This window comes from Nilaparvata lugens, chromosome 9 (assembly GCF_014356525.2).
Source record: "Nilaparvata lugens isolate BPH chromosome 9, ASM1435652v1, whole genome shotgun sequence".
Taxonomy (NCBI): Eukaryota; Metazoa; Arthropoda; class Insecta; order Hemiptera; family Delphacidae; genus Nilaparvata; species Nilaparvata lugens.
This window is the reverse complement of record NC_052512.1, coordinates 41,962,999-41,987,723: the sequence shown is the minus strand read 5'-3', so window position 1 is coordinate 41,987,723 and position 24,725 is coordinate 41,962,999. Positions and strand designations below refer to the sequence as shown.

General features: G+C 36.0%; 1 protein-coding gene across 2 annotated transcripts in view; it reads right to left on the bottom strand.

Moving 5' to 3' along the window:
* Window positions 1–1,144: 1,144 nt before the first annotated feature.
* The window catches only part of LOC111062514 (BTB/POZ domain-containing protein 1), a 34,263-nt gene continuing 10,682 nt past the window's right edge, over window positions 1,145–24,725 (bottom strand). For both annotated transcript variants that reach the window (XM_039435892.1, XM_039435891.1), the window contains 7 exons: window positions 23,421–23,535; window positions 21,036–21,256; window positions 15,771–15,927; window positions 15,336–15,493; window positions 11,895–12,129; window positions 5,981–6,142; window positions 1,145–1,323 (listed from right to left, as the gene is read on the bottom strand). In XM_039435892.1, coding sequence (XP_039291826.1) covers window positions 5,984–6,142; window positions 11,895–12,129; window positions 15,336–15,493; window positions 15,771–15,927; window positions 21,036–21,256; window positions 23,421–23,535 — 1,045 coding nt within the window. In that variant the 3' untranslated portion in view covers window positions 1,145–1,323; window positions 5,981–5,983. The remainder of the gene's footprint in view (window positions 1,324–5,980; window positions 6,143–11,894; window positions 12,130–15,335; window positions 15,494–15,770; window positions 15,928–21,035; window positions 21,257–23,420; window positions 23,536–24,725) is intronic.

Sequence of the window (24,725 nt, the reverse complement as noted above, 5' to 3'; positions counted from 1 at the left end):
GGCAGAGAACAACTTGTGCGCCGGCAGTGAGTTCGAACAACTACAATATGGGCCGGTTTCCGAGCTCGGGATCTAGTCAAGTCCTAGACTTTAAACAGCTGGAGTCAGAAAATTGGCTTCCCAAAACGGGGCGTAGTCGCAATCATTGTCATAGTCACGTTTGAATTAAATTTCGAAAAACTAGAAAATTGAACACAAAATAAAATAAAGAGAAAATAGTGTAAAGTTTCAGCTATTTTGAATTATTAAGGAATGTCTAATTTCATCAAGGAGAAACGTTTCCAATTATAGAAATGAGAAAATAAAAACTACGACTACTGTTATAAAAGCTGCGACTACGCCCCGTTTTGGGAAGCCAATTTTCTGACTCCAGCTGTTTAAAGTCTAGAGCTGCGTACACATATATGCGCTTCCAACCCGCACCGAGCACGCTCCGCCCTCGTACCGCCCTCGTTCCTCCATCGAACCACATTCGCTCCGCCCACGCACCCATCATGAACGTTACGGAAGATGTTAGATCTTCTCGCGTTCCCCGGTCGAACCACTGTTGCTCCCCGGTCGATCATCAATCGCTCTGCTGGAGTAACGTTCGGTTGCGGAGCAGAGCGAAAGTCTGTACGCACCTTAGGATTTAGCCAAAGACCTTAAAGAGATATAGACCCACAATGCCTATGCCTTCCCAATGATAGCTCTTACTTGAAATTGAAGGCCGCCATTGGGGTATTTTAACATGATATATTATATATTATTTATTTGTAATACTATATATCACAAAGGCATTGGTGGCATTGGTATGTAATAATCTTATGGGTTGCCCCCTCAATGGCCGATTTCAATTCCAAGTACGACACTAGCGCTGCATGTGAGTCTATGCATCTTTAAGGTATTTGTGTAATACTATAGATTACAAAGGCATTGGTATGTAATAATCTTATAGGTTGCCCCCTCAATGGCCGATTTCAATTCCAAGTACGACACTAGCGCTGCATGTGAGTCTATGCATCTATAAGGTCTTTGGACTTAGCTAAACCCCGAGCTCGGAAACCGGCCTTAAATATATCAAAAGAAAAATAGAGGTTATTATAAACAACTAAAATAAATGAAATTAAAAACAACTAGAAATACAATAAGATCAACAGTGAAATATAAATTTGATCAATGCTGTTGAAACATGTATATTTAGCCATACATTGGTATTATCAGATTGGTATTAAATTCAGTTCAAATATGATATTATAACAAAACATAGGAAATATTCAGCGACCATGCACCTCAGGCCGAAAGGATTCAGTTCTCGTCGTTGAAGAATAAAAGACAACTCACCTGAAAAAAACAAAGAAACACCTTATTAAAAGTCTTTAAAGTGAAAAGTTTTTGAAGACTATAAAAAAATTGAATGAAAAAGACTAAGAAATTGTCAAAAAACCACTGATTTAAAATTCACAATAGATCAGTGGTTTTTTGACAATTTATAGTCTTTTTCATTCAATATGAATAATTACCACAATATCAACTTCTCAACTACACAAAAAAAAAAACTATAAAAATAACAATCTTGTCCGATTATAAACCGCCTTCAAGACAATGTTCTACACGTAAATAAAAATAACGGGGGACCGAGCTTCGCTCTGGAGTGTAAAAGCATAGAACATTTGTAACGAAAGATTGAATTTATAGTTTATATATAACTAGTGGTTCTGTGAACAGTAGACCTCACGCAGTATTCTCATCCACAAGTACCTGATTGAAACTATAGACCTTATGGAAATACAGCAATAGACTGGCTTCTCTACACATCTGTGTAATCACTTGTCAGCTGATTTATGATGAATAATTCTATAGTCTGATTTTTACTCTAATATTGGCGTATGAAGGAGGCTTCTTTGTCCTTTTATACTAGTAGTTCTGTGAACAGTAGACCTCAAGCAATATTCTCATCCACAAGTACCTGATTGAAACTATAGACCTTATGGAAATACAGCAATAGACTGGCTTCTCCACACATCTGTGTAATCACTTGTCAGCTGATTTATGATGAATTCTATAGTCTGATTTTTACTCTAATATTGACGAATGAAGGAGGCTCCTTTTTCCTTTTATATTAGTAGTTCTGTGAACAGTAGACCCCACGCAGTATTCTCATCCACAAGTACCTGATTGAAACTATAGACCTTATGGAAATACAGCAATAGACTGGCTTCTCCACACATCTGTGTAATCACTTGTCAGCTGATTTTTGATGAATAAATCTATAGTATGATTTTCAATCTAATATTGGCGTATGAAGGAGGCTCCTTTTTCCTTTTATATTATCCTTGAAATGCAAAATTTCCAAAAACCTTGTATATACGTCGACGCGCAATTTAAAAAGGAACATACCTGTCAAATTTCATGAGAATCTATTACCGCGTTTCGCCGTAAATGCGCAACATATAAACATACATTGTAAACACTTGCATTTATTTATCTATCATTACGTATTTAAGTTATTTACTTTTCTTTTCTTATCATTGTATTATTTGTGCTAACCTAACAAATAATAATATGACATAAATATAAACATATGAACACATAAACATATAAACATGAAGAGAAATGCAAAACCGTCGACTTGAATCTTGGACCTCACTTCGCTCGGTCAATTAATTTTCTCACTCACTACCTTTCTCTTCCTCAAACTAAAACACCTGATTGTCTGGCAGTGGAGTACTACTACTCGGCTGTTCTCTTAGACCAGTTATAGAATAGAAGTCTAGCCTCTGAAGCCAACATCTACTGCCATATCACCATATCGTGACGTCAGCATCGGATAGAAAACTTTTCTGCAGCAGAGTTTGTTACTTTGCTTGCCCTATTACCATACGTAAGGAAAGTATTGCTTTCCGAAAAAAATTAAGGTACCCCAATTTCTAAATTTCTATACGTTTCAAGGTCCCCTGAGTCCAAAAAAGTGGTTTTTGGGTATTGGTCTGTATGTGTGTGTGTGTGTGTGTGTGTGTGTGTGTGTGTGTGTGTGTGTGGTGTGTGTGTGTATGTGCGTCTGTGTACACGATATCTCATCTCCCAACTAACGGAATAACTTGAAATTTGGAACTTAAGGTCCTTTCACTATAAGGATCCGACACGAACAATTTCGATCAAATGAAATCCAAGATGGCGGCTAAAATGGCGAAAATGTTGTCAAAAACAGGGTTTTTCGTGATTTTCTCGGAAACGGCTCCAACGATTTTGATCAAATTCATACCTGAAATAGTCATTGATAAGCTCTATCAACTGCCACAAGTCCCATATCTGTAAAAATTTCAGGAGCTCCGCCCCATCTATGCAAAGTTTGATTTTAGATATCCAATTATCAGGTCCCAGATATAATTTAAACAAAAAATTTCGAGTGGAAAAGATTGAGCATGAAAATCTCTTCAATTAATGTCCAGTAACATTTTCACCTAAAATTGATAATTAGCTTGAAATTTGAGAAAATGTGATTATTCAATTGCAGACTGTTGGCAACTGTTGATTCTATTGAATCATTCACTATGAAGAGATAGCAGATCTCGTGTGTATCCAGCATTATTGACCTGTCACCAGCTGGCTCAGATCTTTGTTTATAATTAGACTTGAGATGCGCGGGAACACTAGCGTCAGGTGATCAATTTTCATAACGGCAAGGAAAGTTGTGTGAGTGCACCACACCAGATTTTTTACATTGTTTTCTATCTGATGCTGACGTCACGATATGGTGATATCGCAGTAGATGTTGGCTTCAGAGGCTAGACTTCCCAGCGTGTCTACTCTATAACTGGTCTAAGGGTGTTCTGGCCGTGACGGAACGCGGCATGAATCCCATCTGCTGGCTGTCCCAACTCACAGGACTCTTATGTACTGTCAAGTCCTGTACTTTATGGAATTCTTCGTCAGCTGAGCTGAGGCTAATTGAGGGCCATCGTCGGTTCGATGCGGCTGTCTTGCGGTGGATTGATTGATTGAGTACTTTATTTATGTAGATTACAATATATACTGTTTTATACACTTATATACAATAGCTTACAATACAGCAAAATTATAGATGAATCTACATAATATAGACTAAGAAAATAATTATTGAACTGTATATGATATGAAAAAGCAATTTGTAATATAATAACTATAGATAATAATTATATTGTTATGCATGTACATAAATTGGCGGAGCTTTGGACATATCAATGTCCATTCTTCAGAAAGAATATTCAAAATATCCTCCCCACTAACTCTCTACCAAATTCAGTGGAATCAGAGATTAACTCGTTTAGAATGCTCCCTGACTCGTCGTGAATTTGTAGTGAGGTCCACGTTATAATGACAGTGGAGGAAGATAGGAGAACAACGTTGCCGAACCTCTGTCTTGTCAATGCCTTCTACAGACGGTAATCTATAAATCGGTGATCATAAATCAGCTGACAAGTGATTACACAGATGTGTGGAGAAGCCAGTCTGTTGCTGTATTTCCATAAGGTCTATAGTTTCAATCAGGTACTTGTGGATGAGAATACTGCGTGAGGTCTACTGTTCACAGAGCTACTAGTATAGTGAGGTCCACGTTTTAATGGCAGTGGAGAAAGATAGAAGAACAACACTGGCAAACTTCAGTCTCGTCCATGCCTTCTATAGACGGTAGCTGATACAGGTCTATTGATGTCATATTAACTGTCCATCCCAGTTTGAAATAATCAATTATATTTTATTCAGCAAGAAATTAAATTTTTCAATAATTTCATAATTAAGATAAAATATTTTGTTATTTAATTATTGATTCTACATTGTTGAAAGACGATCTGGCAACAGAGCAAAGCGAGAAAGAGATAGCGCTATCCGTTTTGTTGAATGATAGACAAGGATAGCAATACCATTGCTAATCAAACACTGCCATTATAAGGTGAACCTCATTATATCCTTGTCTATCATTCAACATCTCTTTCTCTCATTGCTCTGTGGCCAGATCGTCTTTAAATAATGTAGAATTAGTAGTTAATTAACAAAATATTTTATCTAACTTATGAAAATTCCTCGTTGAAAAATATAATTTCTGGCTTAATAGAATATAATTGATTATTTCAAACGAGAATGAACAGTTAATATTACATCAATAAACCTGTATCAGCTACCGTCTATAGAAGGCATTGACAAGACAGAGGTTCGGCAACGTTGTTCTCCTATCTTTCTCCAATGCCATTATAACGTGGACCTCACTATAAGACTTCAGCTTCTCTTCAGTCAATAATTGACTATTATCATAGAGAAACAATAGCATAAGTAGATATCCCATGGTATAGGGTGTTTATGTCGCAACTTTTACTGTTATCCCAAGCTGATAGTCCACGTAGTTCTTTCCTGTGAAGCTTTATGACGCTGGTAGTCTCTCATATTGTGCCGTTCATACACTCTCACCCCAACAACACAGTAAAAATCTACAATAATCGACAGTAATCAGCTTGAGATAACAGTAAAAGTTGTGACATAAACGACCTATACCATGGGATATCTACTTTATTATTATTTTTTTTTATTTATTTATTTATAAAATACTATAATCATAATACAATTATGACATTGGAAGAAAAACTAGGCTAAGCCTGTACTATTTCTCTCCAAAAATTTTGATAAAATGTTAATGTTGTCCAAAAGATAAGGTTATATAGTATCACACTGCTTCGTCACTTGATTTTCGGTCCAGAAATGATGATTTAAAATTTTGAATTTTGACGGTTGATTTTATACTCTAAATGAATCACAATAAATTAAAAACTTTAGAAATATTGCACTTATTTAAAAAAATTGAATACAAAATCAAAAACCTACTCACTATTTGTTATTCACAGCTCTAAAATATATTTAGACTGATTTCAATTGCAAAAACTGTTGGCAACTGTTGTTTATATACTTACGCTATTGTTTCTCTATGATTCAAGTGAGCTGAAAAATGCTGAATTGTAAGAACACTTACCCATCAGACATAGAAGAGTATTTCGGGAATTTGTCCGTCCTCAACGGAGGTGCCGTTGTTGTTGCCGGCAGCATAAGAGAACTGGAATGTCACCTTTCCTTTGTTCGGACACTCCACACACACCTTGCGCACGCCCTTGGTGCCGTAATGAGAGTCTGGCCCCTACCAACACAACACACACATTGTGAACACTTTACATATTTATCCATTACAAACTGTTAGACAAACAGAGCAAGTCATACCAATACCTACTATTACTTCAGGCCCCACAACTGAAGCTATTATAAACTACTAGCCGTCAGGCTCGCTTCGCTCACCATGTGCGTCTAGCCAGGGGGCTCCGCCCCCTGACTCGCTATGACTCGATATGACTTGCTCTGTATAACAGTTTGTCTATATATATATATATAATATATATATATATATATATATATATAAAAGCGAAATGGCACTCACTGACTGACTGACTGACTGACTCACTCACTCACTCGCAGAACTAAAAATCTACCGGACCAAAAACGTTCAAATTTGGTAGGTATGTTCAGTTGGCCCTTTAGAGGCGCACTAAGAAATCTTTTGGCAATATTTTAACTCTAAGGGTGGTTTTTAAGGGTTTAAAGCTCGTCTTTTAGCATGTATATTCTTCTTATTCTCTTAATTATAATTGAAATAAGGCCATACCATATGTTAACATAGAACTATAATCTAGAGAGACTACATCTTCGAAACAGTTGTTCTGGTAACTAAATTAAAAATTTTGTCAGTTTGGCATCAAGTTGAGTTGACTTTGTTAGGTTGGCACCAAGTTGAAGATTGAAATGCATTTATCGCGGAAAAATTGATTGGGCACTGCTACTTCAATCAGAGCTATCCCTTGGAATATTATATTACTAGCCGTCAGGCTCGCTTCGCTCACCATATCCGTTTAGTCTGGACCCCCGACTGGATCATCCAAGAATGGGATCAGCAGGCTCGCTTCGCTCGCCTGCATTTTTCATTTGTAGGACCATCATATGTTAGGATAATCCAGTCGGGGGTCCAGACTAAACGTCTGGCTAAACGGATATGGCGAGCGAAGCGAGCCTGACGACTATTAATATAATATTCCCAGGAATAGCTCTGATTGGAGTAGCAGTGCCCAATCAATTTTCCGCGATAAATGCATTTCAATCTTCAAGTTGGTGCCAACCTAACAAAGTCAACTCAACTTAATGCCAAACTGACAAAAATTTTAATTTAGTTACCAGAACAACTGTTTCGAAGAGGTAGTCTCTCTAGATTATAGTTCTATGTTAACATATGGTATGGGCATTTCAATTAGAATTTTAAGATATTGGAATAAGAAGAATATACATTCTAAAAGAACTTTAAACCCACCCTTAGAGTTAAAATAGCACCAAAAGATTTCTTAGTGCGCCTTTAAAGGGCCAACTAAACATACCTAATTTGAACGTTTTTGGTCCGGTAGATTTTTAGTTCTGCGAGTGAGTGAGTGAGTCAGTCAGTCAGTCAGTCAGTCAGTGAGTGAGTGCCATTTCGCTTTTATATATATAGATAAAATTGTGATAGCTCAAGAGTTTTATTGTTTAGTATAGTTCTATATTTTGTTGTTTGATTTTAGTAAGTATATTATATCGTTTCTTGAATTGTATAAACTTTATTGCTTAAGATTCTATCATAGAGAAACAATAGCTTAAGTAGATATCCCATGGTATAGGGCGTTTTGTCGCAACTTTTACTGTTATCTCAAGCCGATTACTGTCGACTGTTGTCGATTTTTACTGTTTTGACCGGGTAAGAGTGTATAGAAGGCACAATATGAGAGACTACCAGCATCATAAAGCTTCACGGGAAAGGAATACGTGGACTATCGGCTTGAGATAACAGTAAAAGTTGCGACATAAACGCCCTATACCATGGGATATCTACTTACGCTATTGTTTCTCTATGATATAACGCATATTGTTATGATAACTCGAGCTTACGCAAAGGCCTTTGTTGCCTATGTAAGCTCTTTCTTTCTGATACAAGAATTTTATACAAGAATAAAATTGTGATAGCTCAAGAGTTTTATCATAGAGAAACAATAGAATAAGTAGATATCCCATGGTATAGGGCGTTTATGTCGATACTTTCACTGTCATCCCAAGCCGATAGTTCACGTAGTTATTTCCCATGCAGCTGTGTGACACTGATAGTCTCTCAAATTGTGCCGTTCATACACTCTCACCCCAACAAAACAGTATAAATTGACAATAATCGACAGTAATTGGCTTGAGATAACAGTGAAAGTTGCGACATAAACACCCTATACCATATGATATCTACTTACCCTATTGTTTCTCTATGGTTTTATTGTTTAGTATAGTTCTATATTTTGATTTTAGTAAGTATATTATATCGTTTCCTGAATTGTATAAACTTTATTGCTTAAGATTCTATGTTTAGAAACATAGAATCTATGATTCTTAGATTCTATGTTTAGATTCTATGTTTTTCTGCTTTAAATTTATCACGAACAGACCGACTATAATTCTATGTTTAGATGATTCTAATTCTATGATTCTATGATTCTAGATTCTATGTTTTTCTGCTTTAAATTTATCACGAACAGACTGACAGGTCCATGTGAGTACAGTTTCAATTATTTTGTGAAATAGTTTAAACATAGATATAATTTTCTTTAAATTAGTACATTTACTTATGTTTTATAAGTCTTTTTTTTGTGAAAAAAAAACAATAAATCAATTCCATTCAATTGATTCAACACTACTACAACTCAAAAATCCAAGTTTTGAGAAAAAGGCAATTTTATATTTCAAATTATCACTATGAATTGTGCATTGCATATGGAATGTTGATTTCTCCCATGTAGAAGTATGATATTCTTAGACTTAGTTGAGTGTAGCTCTGGAAAGAGAGGAAGGAAAGCTGGGTAAAATGATGTAGAAATCTCAAAAATGATAATTTTTGAGTTGTAGCACTGTTGAAGTGGGGCAGCGTTTTATACAAGAATAAAATTGTTTTTTTTTTTTTTTTTTTTTTTTTTTTTTTTTTAAGATTACGTCCTAAAGACTCCAGTCATGGAGTATAAGACAAGTCATGTTATTACATAATAATTCTAACACTAAGTAGTTCAACCTAGTTTAGGTTTGAAAGGAATTCTTGTACACTATAAAAAGCTCTATCAACTAAATATTTTTTAATTTGTTTTTTGAAAATCTTCAAATCATCATTACTTTTCAAGATTTGAGGTAGCTTGTTATAAAATTTCCTACCAATATAATCTGGTTTTTGTTCAAATAACCTACTATTGTGACCCATTATATGATAATCTGCTCTGTTTCGCGTATTATACTCATGAACATCTGAATTCTGGATCACACCACTCGTTTTCACATGCATTACAACTTCATATACATACAAAGATGGCACAGTTAATAGACCAAGCTTTTTAAATAAAGGCCTACAAGAGTCTAACTTATTCACTTTCTCTATACATCTGAGTGCCTTCTTTTGAATCTTAAACACCCTGTCCATATTTTGTTGAGATGAATTACCCCATACTAAAATAGCATACCTAATATGAGATAGTATAAGTCCATGGTAAGCAGTTAACAGTAGTTTTTTATCATTCAGCCTAGCAAGCTGCCGCAGGACAAATACTCCAGATGATATCTTATTACATATCCTCTCAATGTAAGGATGCCATGTTAATTTCCTGTCCAATAAAATTCCCAAGAATGCTACTTTCTCTTCTTGGTCTAATTCATTTTCCTCTACAAACACATTTTGCATATGGAATGTGATAGCTCAATTGCATTTGTGATAGCTCAAGAGTTTTATTGTTTAGTATAGTTCTATATTTTGTTGTTTGATTTTACAAAGTATATTATATCGTTTCTTGAATTGCATAAACTTTATTGCTTAAGATTCTATGTAACTGTTCAACCAATACAGTCAGCTGCTAGTGAAAACTCACTGTAGCTTCCTCTATTTGTATCGGCTAGTTTAAATGATGATTAAGGCAATAATTACTAAAAAACCATGTTTTTCACGGTTTTCTCGAAAACGGCTCTAACGATTTTCTTCACATTTATACCATGGATAGCTATTTATGAGCCCTATCAACTGGCATGAGTCTCATTTCTGGGAAAATTGCAGGAGCTCCGTAATATTCTTGAGAAAAATGGCGGATAATTACTAAAAACCATGTTTTTCACGATTCTCTCAAAAATAACTTGACCGATTTTTTTCAAATTCATATCCTGTATAGTTATTTATCAGCTCTATCAACTGGCATGAGTCTTCTTTCTGGGAAACTAACGGGGGGTCCACCCCATCCTTGAGAAATAAACTTAGTAACCTCCTTCTCGTGCATGAGGTAGGTAGGTAGCGCAGTTCATAAAAATCTGGTGTGGTACACTCACACAACTTTCCTTGCTCATATTTGAAACTACGATCAGACTTTTGTATATGTGTGTATATAATTGTTTTCAGAGTACTTTTTCCTTTGTGTAAATTGTGAAATTCGATGATTTTTTTAAAGTCGTCAAAACAGCTGTTCTACAGATGAAATATCTCGACTGTGTTCTTTTTATGAACTGCTCTACCTACCTACCTCATGCACGAGAAGGAGGTTACAACGTCCATTTCTCAAGGATGGGGTGGACCCCCCATTAGTTTCCCAGAAAGGAGACTCATGCCAGTCAATAGAGCTGATAAATAACTATACAGAGTATGAATTTGAAAAAAATCGGTCAAGTTATTTTGAGAAAATCGTGAAAAACACGGTTTTTTTAGTAATTATCCGCCTTTTTTCTCAAGTATATTACGGAGCTCCTGCAATTTTCTCAGAAACGAGACTCATGTCAGTTGATAGGGCTTATAAATAGCTATCCATGGTATGAATTTGAAGAAAATCGTTAGAGCCGTTTTCGAGAAAACCGTGAATAACATGGTTTTTTAGTGATTATCCACCATTTTTCACAAGAATATTACGGAGCTCCTGCAATTTTCCCAGAAATGAGACTCATGTCAGTTGATAGGGCTTATAAATAGCTATCCATGGTATAAATTTGAAGAAAATCGTTAGAGCCGTTTTCGAGAAAACCGTGAAAAACATGGTTTTTTAGTAATTATCCGCCATTTTTTCCGCCATTTTGAATTCAATTTTATTGAATTTCTTATTGTCAGATCCTCATGGTATAAGGACCTTAAGTTTAAAATTTCAAGTCAAGCGGTTGATTAGGAATGGAGTTATCGTGTTCACAGACATACACACATACACACACACACACCACACACACACACACACACACCACACACACACACACACACACACACACACACACACACACAACACACACAACACACACACACACACACACACACACACACACACACACACCACACACACACACACACACACACACACACAACACACACACACACACAACACACACAACACACACACACACAACACACACACACACACAGACCAACACCCAAAAATCATGTTTTTGGACTCAGGGGACCTTGAAACGTATAGAAAACTTGAAATTAGGGTACCTTAATTTTTTTTGGAAAGCAATACTTTCCTTACCTATGGTAGTAGGGCAAGGAAAGTAAAAAGAACACATAGTCGAGTTATTTCATCTGTAGAACAGCTGTTTCGACGACTTTAAAAAAATGACGACTAAAAAAATCATCGAATTTCACAGTTTACACAAGGAGCAGGCAGCATAGGTCATGAAGTTGAGAACATCAGTTTTTTGTTATGTAATAGAATTAATGATGATAAAGCTCTATCTCTATTGCATTCCAATTGTCATTATCAGTGTATGTAACTGCTTTAAACTGTATTCAGAAGGAAAAAATAAATTGAATTGAAGATTGGTATTGTTTGTATTACCTTGAGCGTGGCACAGGCCAGGTAGCAGACGTTGGCCTGTATCTCGACGGGCTCCTCGAACAGGGCTCGGAACGTGGAGTTGGACCCGTCGCAGGTGAATGTGGTGGCGTGGGACGCACAGACCTTGCCGGAGGCGGCCTTCAGTAGTTGGACGGTGACACCGTACTCGGTGGGCCCGTGGACGGAGCCGTACAGCCCGAAGCCCAGCACGAAAATGCGTCTATCCGTCGTGAATCTAATCAACGACAAATAAATTAATGTATATTTATTTATTACATTTTCTCGATTAGATAAATTTGGTAGCACGGCTGACAAGTGATTACACAGATGTGTGGAGAAGTCAGTCTTTTGCTGTATTTCCATAAAATCTATAGTTTCAATCAGGTACTTGTGAATGAGAATACTACGTGAGGTCTACTGTTCACAGAACTACTAGTATAATAGGAGAAAGGAGCCTCCTTCATACGCCAATATTAGAGTGAAAATCAGACTATAGAATTATTCATCATAAATCAGCTGACAAGTGATTACACAGATGTGTGGAGAAGTCAGTCTTTTGCTGTATTTCCATAAGGTCTACAGTTTCAATCAGGTACTTGTGGATGAGAATACTACGTGAGGTCTACTGTTCACAGAACTACTAGTCCTCTTTTACATCTATTTGTGAGTCGTTATTTGAGGCTGTGCAAAGGCTAAAAATGAACTTTCTACTGCTGATTAGTGATGTGGATCGGGAATATTCCCAATGGGAAGGAACTTATGATTTCGAAATATTTCCAAGGCCAAGAAATTTTGGGAATTTATGGGAATTTTTGGGAACTTAAGGGGATTTTTAATTGCTCAAAAATGATTAATCAATCTCACTCATATTTTACACTAAGTTTTGTGAACAGTAGACCTCGCGCTCAGTAAGTAACATTGACCTGTTGTTATGTTTTCTCAAAAATGAATAAATAATTTATCAATTTAAAATGTCTAGAAAAAATCCTAAATAAACATAGAGCTTTCTGTCCTATCGTACCGTGACGTGTCGTCCCGGAATGTGAGTGTGAGCGCTGTTATCAGGTCTGGCTGCAACTGTCTACAACGTTGATGGAAGGATACGTTTTCAAGATGTTCGATGTTTATGAACGGGTAGTATTATAGTCAACTGTCTACTAACGTTAATGCAAAGATACATTTTCAAGATGTTCGATGTTTTTGAACGGGTAGTATTATAGTCAACTGTCCACTAACGTTGTTTGAAAGATACATTTTCAAGATGTTCGATGTTTTTGAACGGGTAGTATTATGGTCCACTAGACAGCTGATTTATAATTAATAATTCTATATTCTGATTTTTACTACAATATTGGCGTATGAAGGAGGCTCCTTTTTCCTTTCATATTATCCTTGAAATGCAAAATTTCGAAAAACCTTGTATATACGTCGACGCGCAATTAAAAAAGGAACATACCTGTGAAATTTCATGAAAATCTATTACCGCGTTTCGCCGTAAATGCGCAACATAAAAACATATAAACATTTTAACATTAAGAGAAATGCCAAATCGTCGACTTGAATCTTAGACCTCACTTTACTCGGTCAATTAATGTAAATTTATTTTATCCTCTTTTACATCTATTTGTGAGTCGTTATTTAAGGCTGTGCAAAGGCTAGAAATAGACTTTCTAATGATGACATATTTCAAAGTTTTTCGATTTGTATATCATCAAGCTATCAAAATGAAAAAGTTTTCTCAGGAAATAGTTATTTGTGCAACTAGTGCGCAAAGTGACAGTTTGCTGCACCGAAAGAAACGTTCACGCCCGAGCCGTAGGCGAGGGCGGAATGGCTTCTTGAGTGCAGCAGAGGAACTTTGCTCACGTATTTCACATTAAACTTTTCCTACAGTTACCATTGAATATGAAAAGTGTTTGATGGCTGAAATCCATCAAATATTTGTGTGTGTGATGCTGTTATTAATAACAACCTTAATTCATTTAAAAATTAATAATCCAATTGGAGTTGAAAATTCTCAGCCATAGTTTTCAATTTTATTCATTCAAGAATCAGAAAAAATACAGATAGAACAAAAAATTCGCATTCAAAATACACGACAAATTCTCAAAGTAAACTGAAAAATAACATAGACAACAGAGAATATATATTGTAGTATTCTTATGTTTTTTATTATTTTTATTTAAATGGATATCAAACGGTAATCATTTAACCTCAAAATTCAAATTTTATAATGTATATTTGCTACTTTTCTCATTGCTTGCCGTTGAAATAATAATTATCAATAGAAAAGAACTATTATCTATTATTAAATTATGAGAATTCATAAATGATGATTATTTAATTATGATATAGATGAACATTATTCTTGTTTTGGATTTCTAGATTGGGTTTTTATCATAAATGTAGGGTAGCCATTGAAATGATTCTTATCTAAATCTAACCACAGTCATTGTTACCAACTTAATTTTTGTTTTCGTGCACTAATCCTCCATATAACCCACCAACTATTTTGTGTTGCCATGTTGCAAATATGGAGTACGCAAAGTAATACTTTGCGCACTAGTGCGGAAAAGTGATTCTTTGCGTTCTGTAATCAGTGCAGAAATGGTCACTTTTCAAGGTATCTGTAGGAAATAGTTATTTGTATATCTAGAGTGAAAAGTACGACTTTTTCTCCCTGTGGGAAAAAGTTTGAAGCCCGAGGCGAAGCCGAGGGCAGCAATTTTCCTGAGGGAGAAAAAGTATTTTTCGCTCGTGATGTACACAACATTTTTCCTCCATCTACATTTTTTTATAGAAACTGCGAATAAAATCATTCTAATAACTTACGTATTGGTGACAATGATTCTTAACAACATAACCTAGATCTAAAACCTAAAAACCGGTCGGCTGATTGGCACTACCGATTGCGCTATCTATCGGCAAAAGTTGTAACAATTATATCAGATGAGCAGCTACCAAAAATGGCTGACTCCAGATCACGCGGTTCAGATTTGAATTACAGAATGCAGATCAAAAATATTTGTTGGCTGGTATTTTGAATAGAATAAAATATTTTAAAAATTGTATAAATTTTTATCGTTTACTAATATTAAGAATATAATATCATACAAACATATATTTCATGAGTTGATCAAATTTCTGGTTGTGGTATTGAATTCAGTTGACTCAATGACAGACACCTCTTTATGCTTTCTCATCTGAGCTTAGACCTTCTAATCTATTATAATGTAAGTTTTTAAAATAGAGATGCTTCCCATGTTATTTAAATGGAGTCACTTTTACTCCCTAGGGAGTTTTTCTGTTTTTTACTACCGAGAGCGAAAAAGTGACACTTTAGTATTAGGTTTCAGGGAGTAAAGTAAGTACTTTAGACAGTAGGTGGAGGAAAAAGTATTTTGGATACTACTGATACAGCAAATGTGAAATAATGATAACCTGATACGGTCGCTGGTTCCGCTGTATCCCCAGCGCATCTCAATCTGATTGAAGCGACGCACGCACTGCTCCTTGCCTATGATCATGCGCGGAGTGTCCTTAAACGCAATCGCCGGCTTTGGATTCACGTGGTAGTACAGGAAAAGGCTGACCACTTCCTGTCAACAGTTATTTATTTATTTATGTTTTAGTGAATTATTTATTATTTATCTACTGCCATTATAACGTGGACCTCACTATAAAGCAATCGTTTGCAAAACATCCCACGGCGTGGGTTGCTTTACGTGGATTAGCGTGGGTCTACTTTGCGGCGGGCCTTAAGGCTGTTGTTCCTTTCCCAATCATTCATAGTTAACAATGATATTGTATCTATCAATTTATAAATAAATAAATCTCTAATTCACTTAATCGCTGATAAATTTGATTTTTGATTACCTGATCGGTGAGCAGCCCTGATTGAGCGGCATGACCGGCAAATTCCTCGACAGGTATAAGCGGGAAGCGCACCAATGAGACGGCTCTGCCCAGCACACGACGCTGATTCTCCGGCGTCACATCCAACTCTTGTCGGCCACATTCCGCCTCCGACCACCTGCAAAACAAACAATTTATGTGGAACCTTTTTGTGTAGTTGAGAAGTTGATATTGTAACAACTAATTATTTAACGGGTAATTATGTAATTATAATTATCTTCTCTTATACGACGTTTTACAGAGTGTCTGTAATCACTCCCTATTTTTATACTGCTATAATTTCTTTATCTCTTTTGGTAGAGAGTTAGTGGGGAGGATATTTTTAAAATTCTTTCCGAAGAATGGACATTGATATGTCCAAAGCTCCGCCAATTTATGTACATGCATAACAATATAATATCTATAGTTATTATATTACAAATTGCTTTTTCATATCATATACAGTTCAATAGTTATTCTCTTAGTCTATATTATGTAAATTCATCTATAATTTTGCTGTATTGTAAGCTATTGTATATAAGTGTATAAGCCAGTATATATTGTAATCTACATAAATAAAGTACTCAATCAATCAATCAATCTATGAACAAATTTTGTTAGAACTACATTTGCTAGATAGAGCACTCCTTTAGGTTGTGTCCAACACCAGTTTTCATTTTTAACACCAGTTTTTTAACCAGATAACTTCCGTGTTATCGGATGGGCACGTTAAACTGTCGGTCCCGGCTGAAGTATGACAGTCGTAAGGCCCATTGACGGTTTAAATTATATATTCAGGCGGTGGGAGCTTCCCGCAAGGGACTCCCCTCCCCACCAACTAAAGCCATACGAATTTACTTTACTATTTGTTTCAGTTTAAATTGAATGGTAAATACTCAGAAATTGTCAAAAAACCACTGATTTATTGATAAATAGAAAGACCTGTTTATCAGAGATTGACAATGGTGTAATAACCGAAACCGGTCTTTCTATTTATCAATAAATCAGTGGTTTTTTGACAATTTCTTAGTCTTTTCCATTCAATATGAATAATTACCACAATATCAACTTCTCAACTACACAAAAAGTTTCAGTTTAAAAATGCCCGCTCTCTTGACTAAGGAAGAACGAGCCAAAATAGCAGCTCGTTATGAGGTGTGGGGATCTGTGGTGCGAGTACAAAGGTGGTGGAGGGCTGAACGAGGCATCCATGCAACATTGGATCCAAAAACACTGAGATCTTTCATCGTTGCAACAGAGTAACGTGAAAGACCATTTTAACGAGATCCTTGACGCAGTGATTTCTTAGGGCTCCTCATGAACATTTCACGAACTCTGTCAACATTCTCTGCTGTCCTTGACGTTGACGGTCTCCCTGATCGTCTTGCATCTGCGACACTCCCTGTTGTTAGTAATTTGGAATGGCAATTTTCAACAGTTTTGCATCCAGTTTTGCATGGATCCCTCGTTCAGCCCTCCACCACTTTTGTACTCGTACCACAGATCCCCAGATCTCATAACGAGCTGCTATTAGTATTGGAGGAGACTGTGGTTTATAACTGCACGAGGTCTACTGTTCACATAACTACTAGTTTGAAATAATCAATTATACTTTTTAAAACAAGAAATTATATTTTTCAATAAATTCATGATGAATTTTCAAAATTGAAATGAAATATTTTGTTAATTATCAATTATACATTGTTTAAAGACGATCTAGCAACAGAGCAAAGCGAGAAAGAGATAGCGCCATCAGCTTTGTTGAATGATAGACAAGGATAGCAATACCATTGCTAAACAAACATTGCCATTATAACGTGGACCTCACTATAGTCTGCACTTTTGAGTCACTCAATGTAATATAAACTGTTCACTCTAGTTTAAAATAATCAATTACATTTTATTTCATAATGAATTTTCATAATTAAAATGAAATATTTTGTTGATTAACTATCAATTCTGCATTGTTAAAAGACGATCTGGCAACAGAGCAAAGCGAGAAAGAGATAGCGCTATCTGCTTTGTTGAATGATAGACAAGGATAGCAATACCATTGCCAATCAAACACTGCCATTATAACGTGGACCTCACTATAGTTGTCAATCTCGTGAGTATAAAGTTTTGTTCTTGCCATTATAGCCTAACGTTTAACCATAGAGAAACAATAGCTCAAGTAGATATACCCCATGGTATAGGGCGTTTATGTCACAACTTTTACTGTTATCTCAAGCCAATTACTGTCGATTTCTCTTCTCCAATACACTCAACAACAAAGCCCATGGTTTTTTATATTTGTAGCATTTTATTGTATTTTATTTGTTTTGTAATTCTTTGTTATTTTGTTTTGTCTTGTTTTGTGTGTTTTTAATAAATTGAAATTGATTATTGTCGATTTCTACCGTTTTGACCGGGTAAGAGTGTATGAACGGCACAATATGAGAGACTACCAGCGTCATAAAGCTTCACGGGAAAAGGTGCGTACAGACTTTCGCTCTGCTCCGCAACCGAACGTCACTCCAGCAGAGCGATTGATGATCGACCGGGGAGCAACAGTGGTTCGACCGGGGAACGCGAGAAGATCTAACATCTTCCGTAACGTTCATGATGGGTGCGGGGGTGGAGCGACTGTGGTTCGATGGAGGAACGAAGGCGGTACGAGGGCGGAGCGTGCTCGGTGCGGGTTGAAGGCGCGTTTATGTGTACGCAGCTAAAGAACTACGTGGACTAGATACTAATGTCAAGAATAATGTCAAACTGTTGGGATTTACATTGGAGAGAAGATTGGGTTGGGAGCCTCATGTCTTGAGTTTGTGCAGGAGACTCTCCAGAGTTGTTTTTCTTTTAAGGAGACTCAAGTTATCTTTGAATGCTGAATCTTTGTTACTTGTGTATTATGGACTTTTCCAATCCCTCATCTCCTATGGAATTCGTCTCTGGGGCAACTCTTGTCATGCAACAAAGGTTTTTATTTGGCAAAAAAGGCACTGAGAGTATTGAATAGCTTGAAGAACAGAGATTCTTGTAAAGAAAGTTTCCGAAGTCTGAAAATTCTGACGTTCTCTTTCTATGGTGGATTTTGGTAGAGAGTTAGTGGGGAGGATATTTTTAATATTCTTTCCGAAGAATGGACATTGATATGTCCAAAGCTCCGCCAATTTATGTAGATGCATAACAATATGATTATTATCTATAGTTATTACATTACAAATTGCTTTTTCATATCATATACAGTTCAATAATTATTTTCTTAGTCTATATTATGTAAATTCATCTATAATTTTGCTGTATTGTAAGCTATTGTATATAAGTGTATTATAAGCCAGTATATATTGTAATCTACATAAATAAAGTACTCAATCAATCAATCAATCAATCAATCTCTCTTTATTCTTCATACCTTGCTATATGTTAAAATGAATATAGAATCTTTCCGCGTCTGGGAACCAATCATTCTTACTCCACCCGACGTGACAATGATCTATCACTGCCTCAAATAAGACTCTCCAAGACAAGAGATAGCCATATTTTCCAACAAGCCAAAATTTATAACAATCTTTCTATAGAAATTAGAGAGCTGCCAATCTATGAATTCGAACAAATTTTAAAAAATAAATTGACAGAGAGTGCGTACTATCATAGAGAAACAATAGCTTGAGTAGATATCCCATGGTATAGGGCGTTTATGTCGCAACTTTTACTGTTATCTCAAGCCGATAGTCCACATAGTTCTTTCCCGTGAAGCTGTGTGACACTGGTAGTCTCTCATATTGTGCCGTTCATACACTCTCACCCCAACAAAACAGTAAAAATCGACAATAATCGACAGTAATCGACTTGAGATAACAGTAAAAGTTGCGACATAAACGCCCTATACCATGGTATATCTACTTACGCTATTGTTTCTCTATGGTACTATTCGGTAGATGAGTATTTTCAGTCTACAATATAATGAATGCTCATGATGCAACATTTACCTTTTAATTTTTGGTAAAACTGAATTACTTATTAATATGAATTGTAGTTTGTTCCTAACTAAGACAAAGACGAATTGTTATTGTGATATCTTCATATATTATACGATTAATTTTATCATATGATTAATTTTATATCATAACTAGCCGTCAGGCTCGCTTCGCTCGCCATATCCGTCTAGCCAGGGGGCTCCGCCCCCGGGACCCCCGACTGGATCGTCCAAGAATGAGATCAGCATGCTCGCTTCGCTCGCCTGCAATTTTCATTTGGGCATTTTTATCATATGTTAGGACAATCCAGTCGGGGGTCCAGACTAAACGGCTGGCTAAACGGATATGGCGAGCGAAGCGAGCCTGACTGCTAGTAATATAATATTCCCAGGATTGAAGTAGCAGTGCCCAATCAATTTTTCCGCGATAAATGCATTTAAATCTTCAACTTGGTGCCAACCTAACAAAGTCAACTCAACTTAATGCCAACCTGACAAAATTATTAATTTAGTTGCCAGTTAACAACTGTTTCGAAGAGGTACTCTCTCTAGATTATAGTTCTATATTAACTTATGGTATGGCCTTTTTTCAATTATAATTAAGAGAATAAGAAGAATATACATGCTAAAAGACGAACTTTAAACCCTTAAAAACAACCCTTAGAGTTAAAATATTGCCAAAAGATTTCTTAGTGCGCCTCTAAAGGGCCAACTGAACATACCTACCAAATTTGAACGTTTTTGGTCCGGTAGATTTTTAGTTCTGCGAGTGAGTGAGTGAGTGAGTGAGTGAGTGAGTGAGTCAGTCAGTCAGTCAGTCAGTGAGTGAGTGCCATTTCACTTTTATATATATATAGATTTCTCTTTTATTTTACAAGTGTTATATTATTGTTATTATTTTTTGACGTGCTCATACAATGTAAAGTTGTTCTGGCAATAATGAATCTTGAATCTTGACTATAGGCTTGAGATAACAGTAAAAGTTGCGAAATAAACGCCCTATACCATGGCATATCTACTTATGCTATTGTTTCTCTATGATTCAAATCACTATAGTGTTTCATACCTGATGACAGTGTGGAACAGTTTGGCCTCGTGGATGAATAATAATTATCCTTTTAATTTCTTTCAGCGAGTTTTCCCAGGGATGAGACCTAGTGCAATCGAATATTTATATTATAAACCTACTATGTTCTAAATTTCGTGAGAATCGTTAGAGCAGTTTTCGAGATCCGGTGAAATACAAACATATAAACAGAAATTGCTCGTTTAATAGTATAGGATACCTGATGACAGCGTGGAAAAGTTTGGCCTCGTGGATGCGCAGCGTATCTCGGTCCAAGACGAGCAGCAAAGTGTCACGATCTATGTCGTTGAAGCAGTCTGCCTGAACCGCCTCCAGGGTGCACTTGTCGATTGTCTGCAAACAGAGTGCCGCTAGTTGCGGCTCGTCGAAAATGCGCGCCTGAGTCAGTAGCAGAAAGGCGTTGTCAGGGCTGACGTTCGACTGCAATACATAGAAATGTAGAATTAAAAAAATATAACTATTTGGAAAGGTTATCCACAAAGGTTATTGTGGATTATCAACGTGAGGTCCACGTTGATAATCCACAGATTTTATTGAAATTTAGAAAGACCGGGTTCGGTTGTTAAAACATTGTCAATCTCTGATAAACTCCTGATTTGCTTTTCAAATTAGCCGCCATTTCAGGTTTGTACAAAAATAAAAAATCTTATCTTAGTTACTAGACGTATGGCTCGCTTTGCTCGCCATATCCGTCTATCCAGGGGGCTCCGCCCCCTGGACCCCCGACTGGATCGTCCATAAATGAGATCAGCGGGCTCGCTTCGCTCGCCAAAAACGCTAGTAAAAGCACCTGTTACTATATCGGCGTATCTTTGGCAAACAAAATTCTTCCACCTCAGCTAAACCTGTGTACTGAATTTTTTTAAATATTATATCAACTATTGAAAAAGGTGAGAAAACGCAGAAAAGCTGAGAAAAACGTTGGAAAAACGCTGATTTTGGGCGTATCTTTGATGAAATATTAAAGCCACCTCATCACAAAATTTTTAGACCCTAGCTAAACCTCTGTACCAAATTTGATCATTTTCTGTCTATTACTTGATAAAAAGAACTGAGAAAACGCAAAAAAACCGCTAATTTCGGCGTATCTTTGACGTTATTGCAAATTCCTTTTAACACAACATTATTACACCATAGCTGAGCTTCTATACTAAATTTGAACATTTTCTGTTCATTTGTTCTCGATAAAGCTGAGAAACGCTAAAAAACGCTGGAAAACGCAGATTATGGGCGTATCTTTGGAATTTTTTTTTCAAATCCGTTCTTAGTGCGCCTCTGAAGGGCTAACTGAACATACCTACCAAATTTGAACGTCTTTGGTCCGGTAGATTTTTAGTTCTGCGAGTGAGTGAGTCAGTCAGTCAGTGAGTGAGTGCCATTTCGATTTTATATATAAATATAGATGAAGGCAAAAAATAAAATCAAATTATGAAGAAAGATATTTTATTGATGAATTTAATTAATTTGACATGAAATATTGATTAATTTATGAGAATTATTATTACGATGAATTGAGCAATAGCTCAAACGGGGAGACTTGGCAACGTTTTTCTCCTATGAGGTCCACGTTATAATGGCAGTGGAGGAAGATGGGAGAACGTTGCCGTCCCTCTGTCTTGTCAATGCCTTCTATAGACGATAGCTGATACAGGTTTATTGGTGTAATATTAACTGTTTATTCTCGTTTAAAATAATCAAATATATTTTATTGAGCAGGAAATTATATTTTTCAATAATTAATTATTAAGATGAAATATTTTGTGAATTAATTAATAATTCTACATTGTTAAAAGACGATCTGGCAACTGAGCAAAGAGAGAAAGAGATAGCGTTATCTGCTTTGTTGAATGATAGACAAGGATAGCAATACCATTGCTAAACAAACACTGCTAAAGAGAGATCTACGTTAAAATGGCAGTATTTGATCAACATAGGTGTTGCTATCCTTGTCTATCATTCGACAAAACAGATAATAATGAATTCATAATGAATTTTTTGTAATTAACATGAAATATCTAGTTACTTATTAATTCTACATTTTTAAAAGACGATCTGGCTACAGAGCAGAGGGAGAAAGAGATAGCGTTATCTGCTTTGTTGAATGATAGACAAGGATAGCAATACCATTGCTAAACAAACACTGCTAAAGAGAGATCTACGTTAAAATGGCAGTATTTGATCAACATAGGTGTTGCTATCCTTGTCTATCATTCGACAAAACAGATAATAATGAATTCATAATGAATTTTTTGTAATTAACATGAAATATCTAGTTACTTATTAATTCTACATTTTTAAAAGACGATCTGGCTACAGAGCAGAGGGAGAAAGAGATAGCGTTATCCGCTTTGTTGAATGATAGACATGGACAGCAATATCATTGCTAATCAAACACTGCCATTATAACGTTGACCTCACAAGAATAGGTTAATTTTTTGTATTCTTGTCGAATGCTTGAGTATCATTGCACGAAAAATCTAATAGGTTCGGATTTAATGTTCCGAAACTGCCTTTTCAGTAAGTAACTAGTGACTGGACTATATTTTTTTGAAAAAATATAAAAACGTGATTGATTTTAAATTACCTTGAGGTATTCGACACAGTGCTTCTCCAAAGAGGGTACTGCATACTTTTTGGCAGTATATAGAGTTGTCATCACCGTTTCTGGTCCAATTTGTACCTCATCTGAGTATAAGGATCTGAAACAATTCAAATATACAATAAAATATATGTTTGGAAATAGTAATCATTTTGGATAACAAATTCAATAGAGGCAGAACATCTATTTTTTATTCAATTTGTAATATTTCTGCAACATACAAGGTGCGCAAGAGAAACTTACTTATTTGAAAAAATTACTGCGTGGTGAATTGGTCGTGTAGAGTGGCAGGAGGGGGCGCATCTGGAAGGGGAAGTTCCCAATTTTATCCTCCCTCAAGTAAGTAGCCATCATGCTCTGGTCTAGAGGTCTAGAGAGCAGCGAGCCTTCGCAGTTGAAGATTTCCAAATCAAGTGAGGATGTGAAAATTGTCCTCCTCTACCCACTCCAATAAAAAATACTTTCGATTCCAATACAATTCGAAAGCTACAGAAGATTTTTAAAATGGCGATTTCAGTTTTTCACATAATTTTCGTGATTTTACTGTTGATCAAGAGTTTCTAAAACGAGTCATCATAGAAACTCACGATTGATTCCAAATTGTAGATAAATTAATCCTTCTCGAGCTCAGTTGCCTAAAATCCATCTTGAATCACTTTTTACTATCATAGAACTGCCAAAACCGTTAATATGAGAAACATATCTACAATTTTCGGATTTTTTTCAACAATAAAATCTCAATTTACAAACATATTTTTTCATAAATCGTTTACAGCAGATAGAAGGGAACATTCTATTGTACATTTCAAGAACAAGTAATGATTTTTATAATAAGGGGTTACCAAGATACATAGCTTTGAATATAGAAATTGGACATTTTTTGTGTATTGGAATATGGGCTTAAGTGCACTCAACAATAAATTTTTCATTTTTCGACCGAATTTGACTTATGATGTATGATTTTGGACCGCCTTGACGAGCCGAGAAGAATGAAGTGTAGTACGATGAAATCTGAGCATTGTGTCAAAAGTTATAAGTGTTTGAAATTTTGATCCTTGAGGTGTCCTTAAGCGCGCCTCACACAAGGAAATACTGAGAAATGGAGTGCATCTAACGGGTGATTCTCATAGAACATAATCTTATGAACCTATGTCATTGTGCGAAATATCAATGTGAGTTGGTGATGATGGTTGAAGCTGAAAATTAGGTGTTTTTCACAATACAAAGAGCATTGTTGTCAGGTGTACCTGGAAATTTATATGAGATAGAGCGCTCTACCTTATCTCAGAT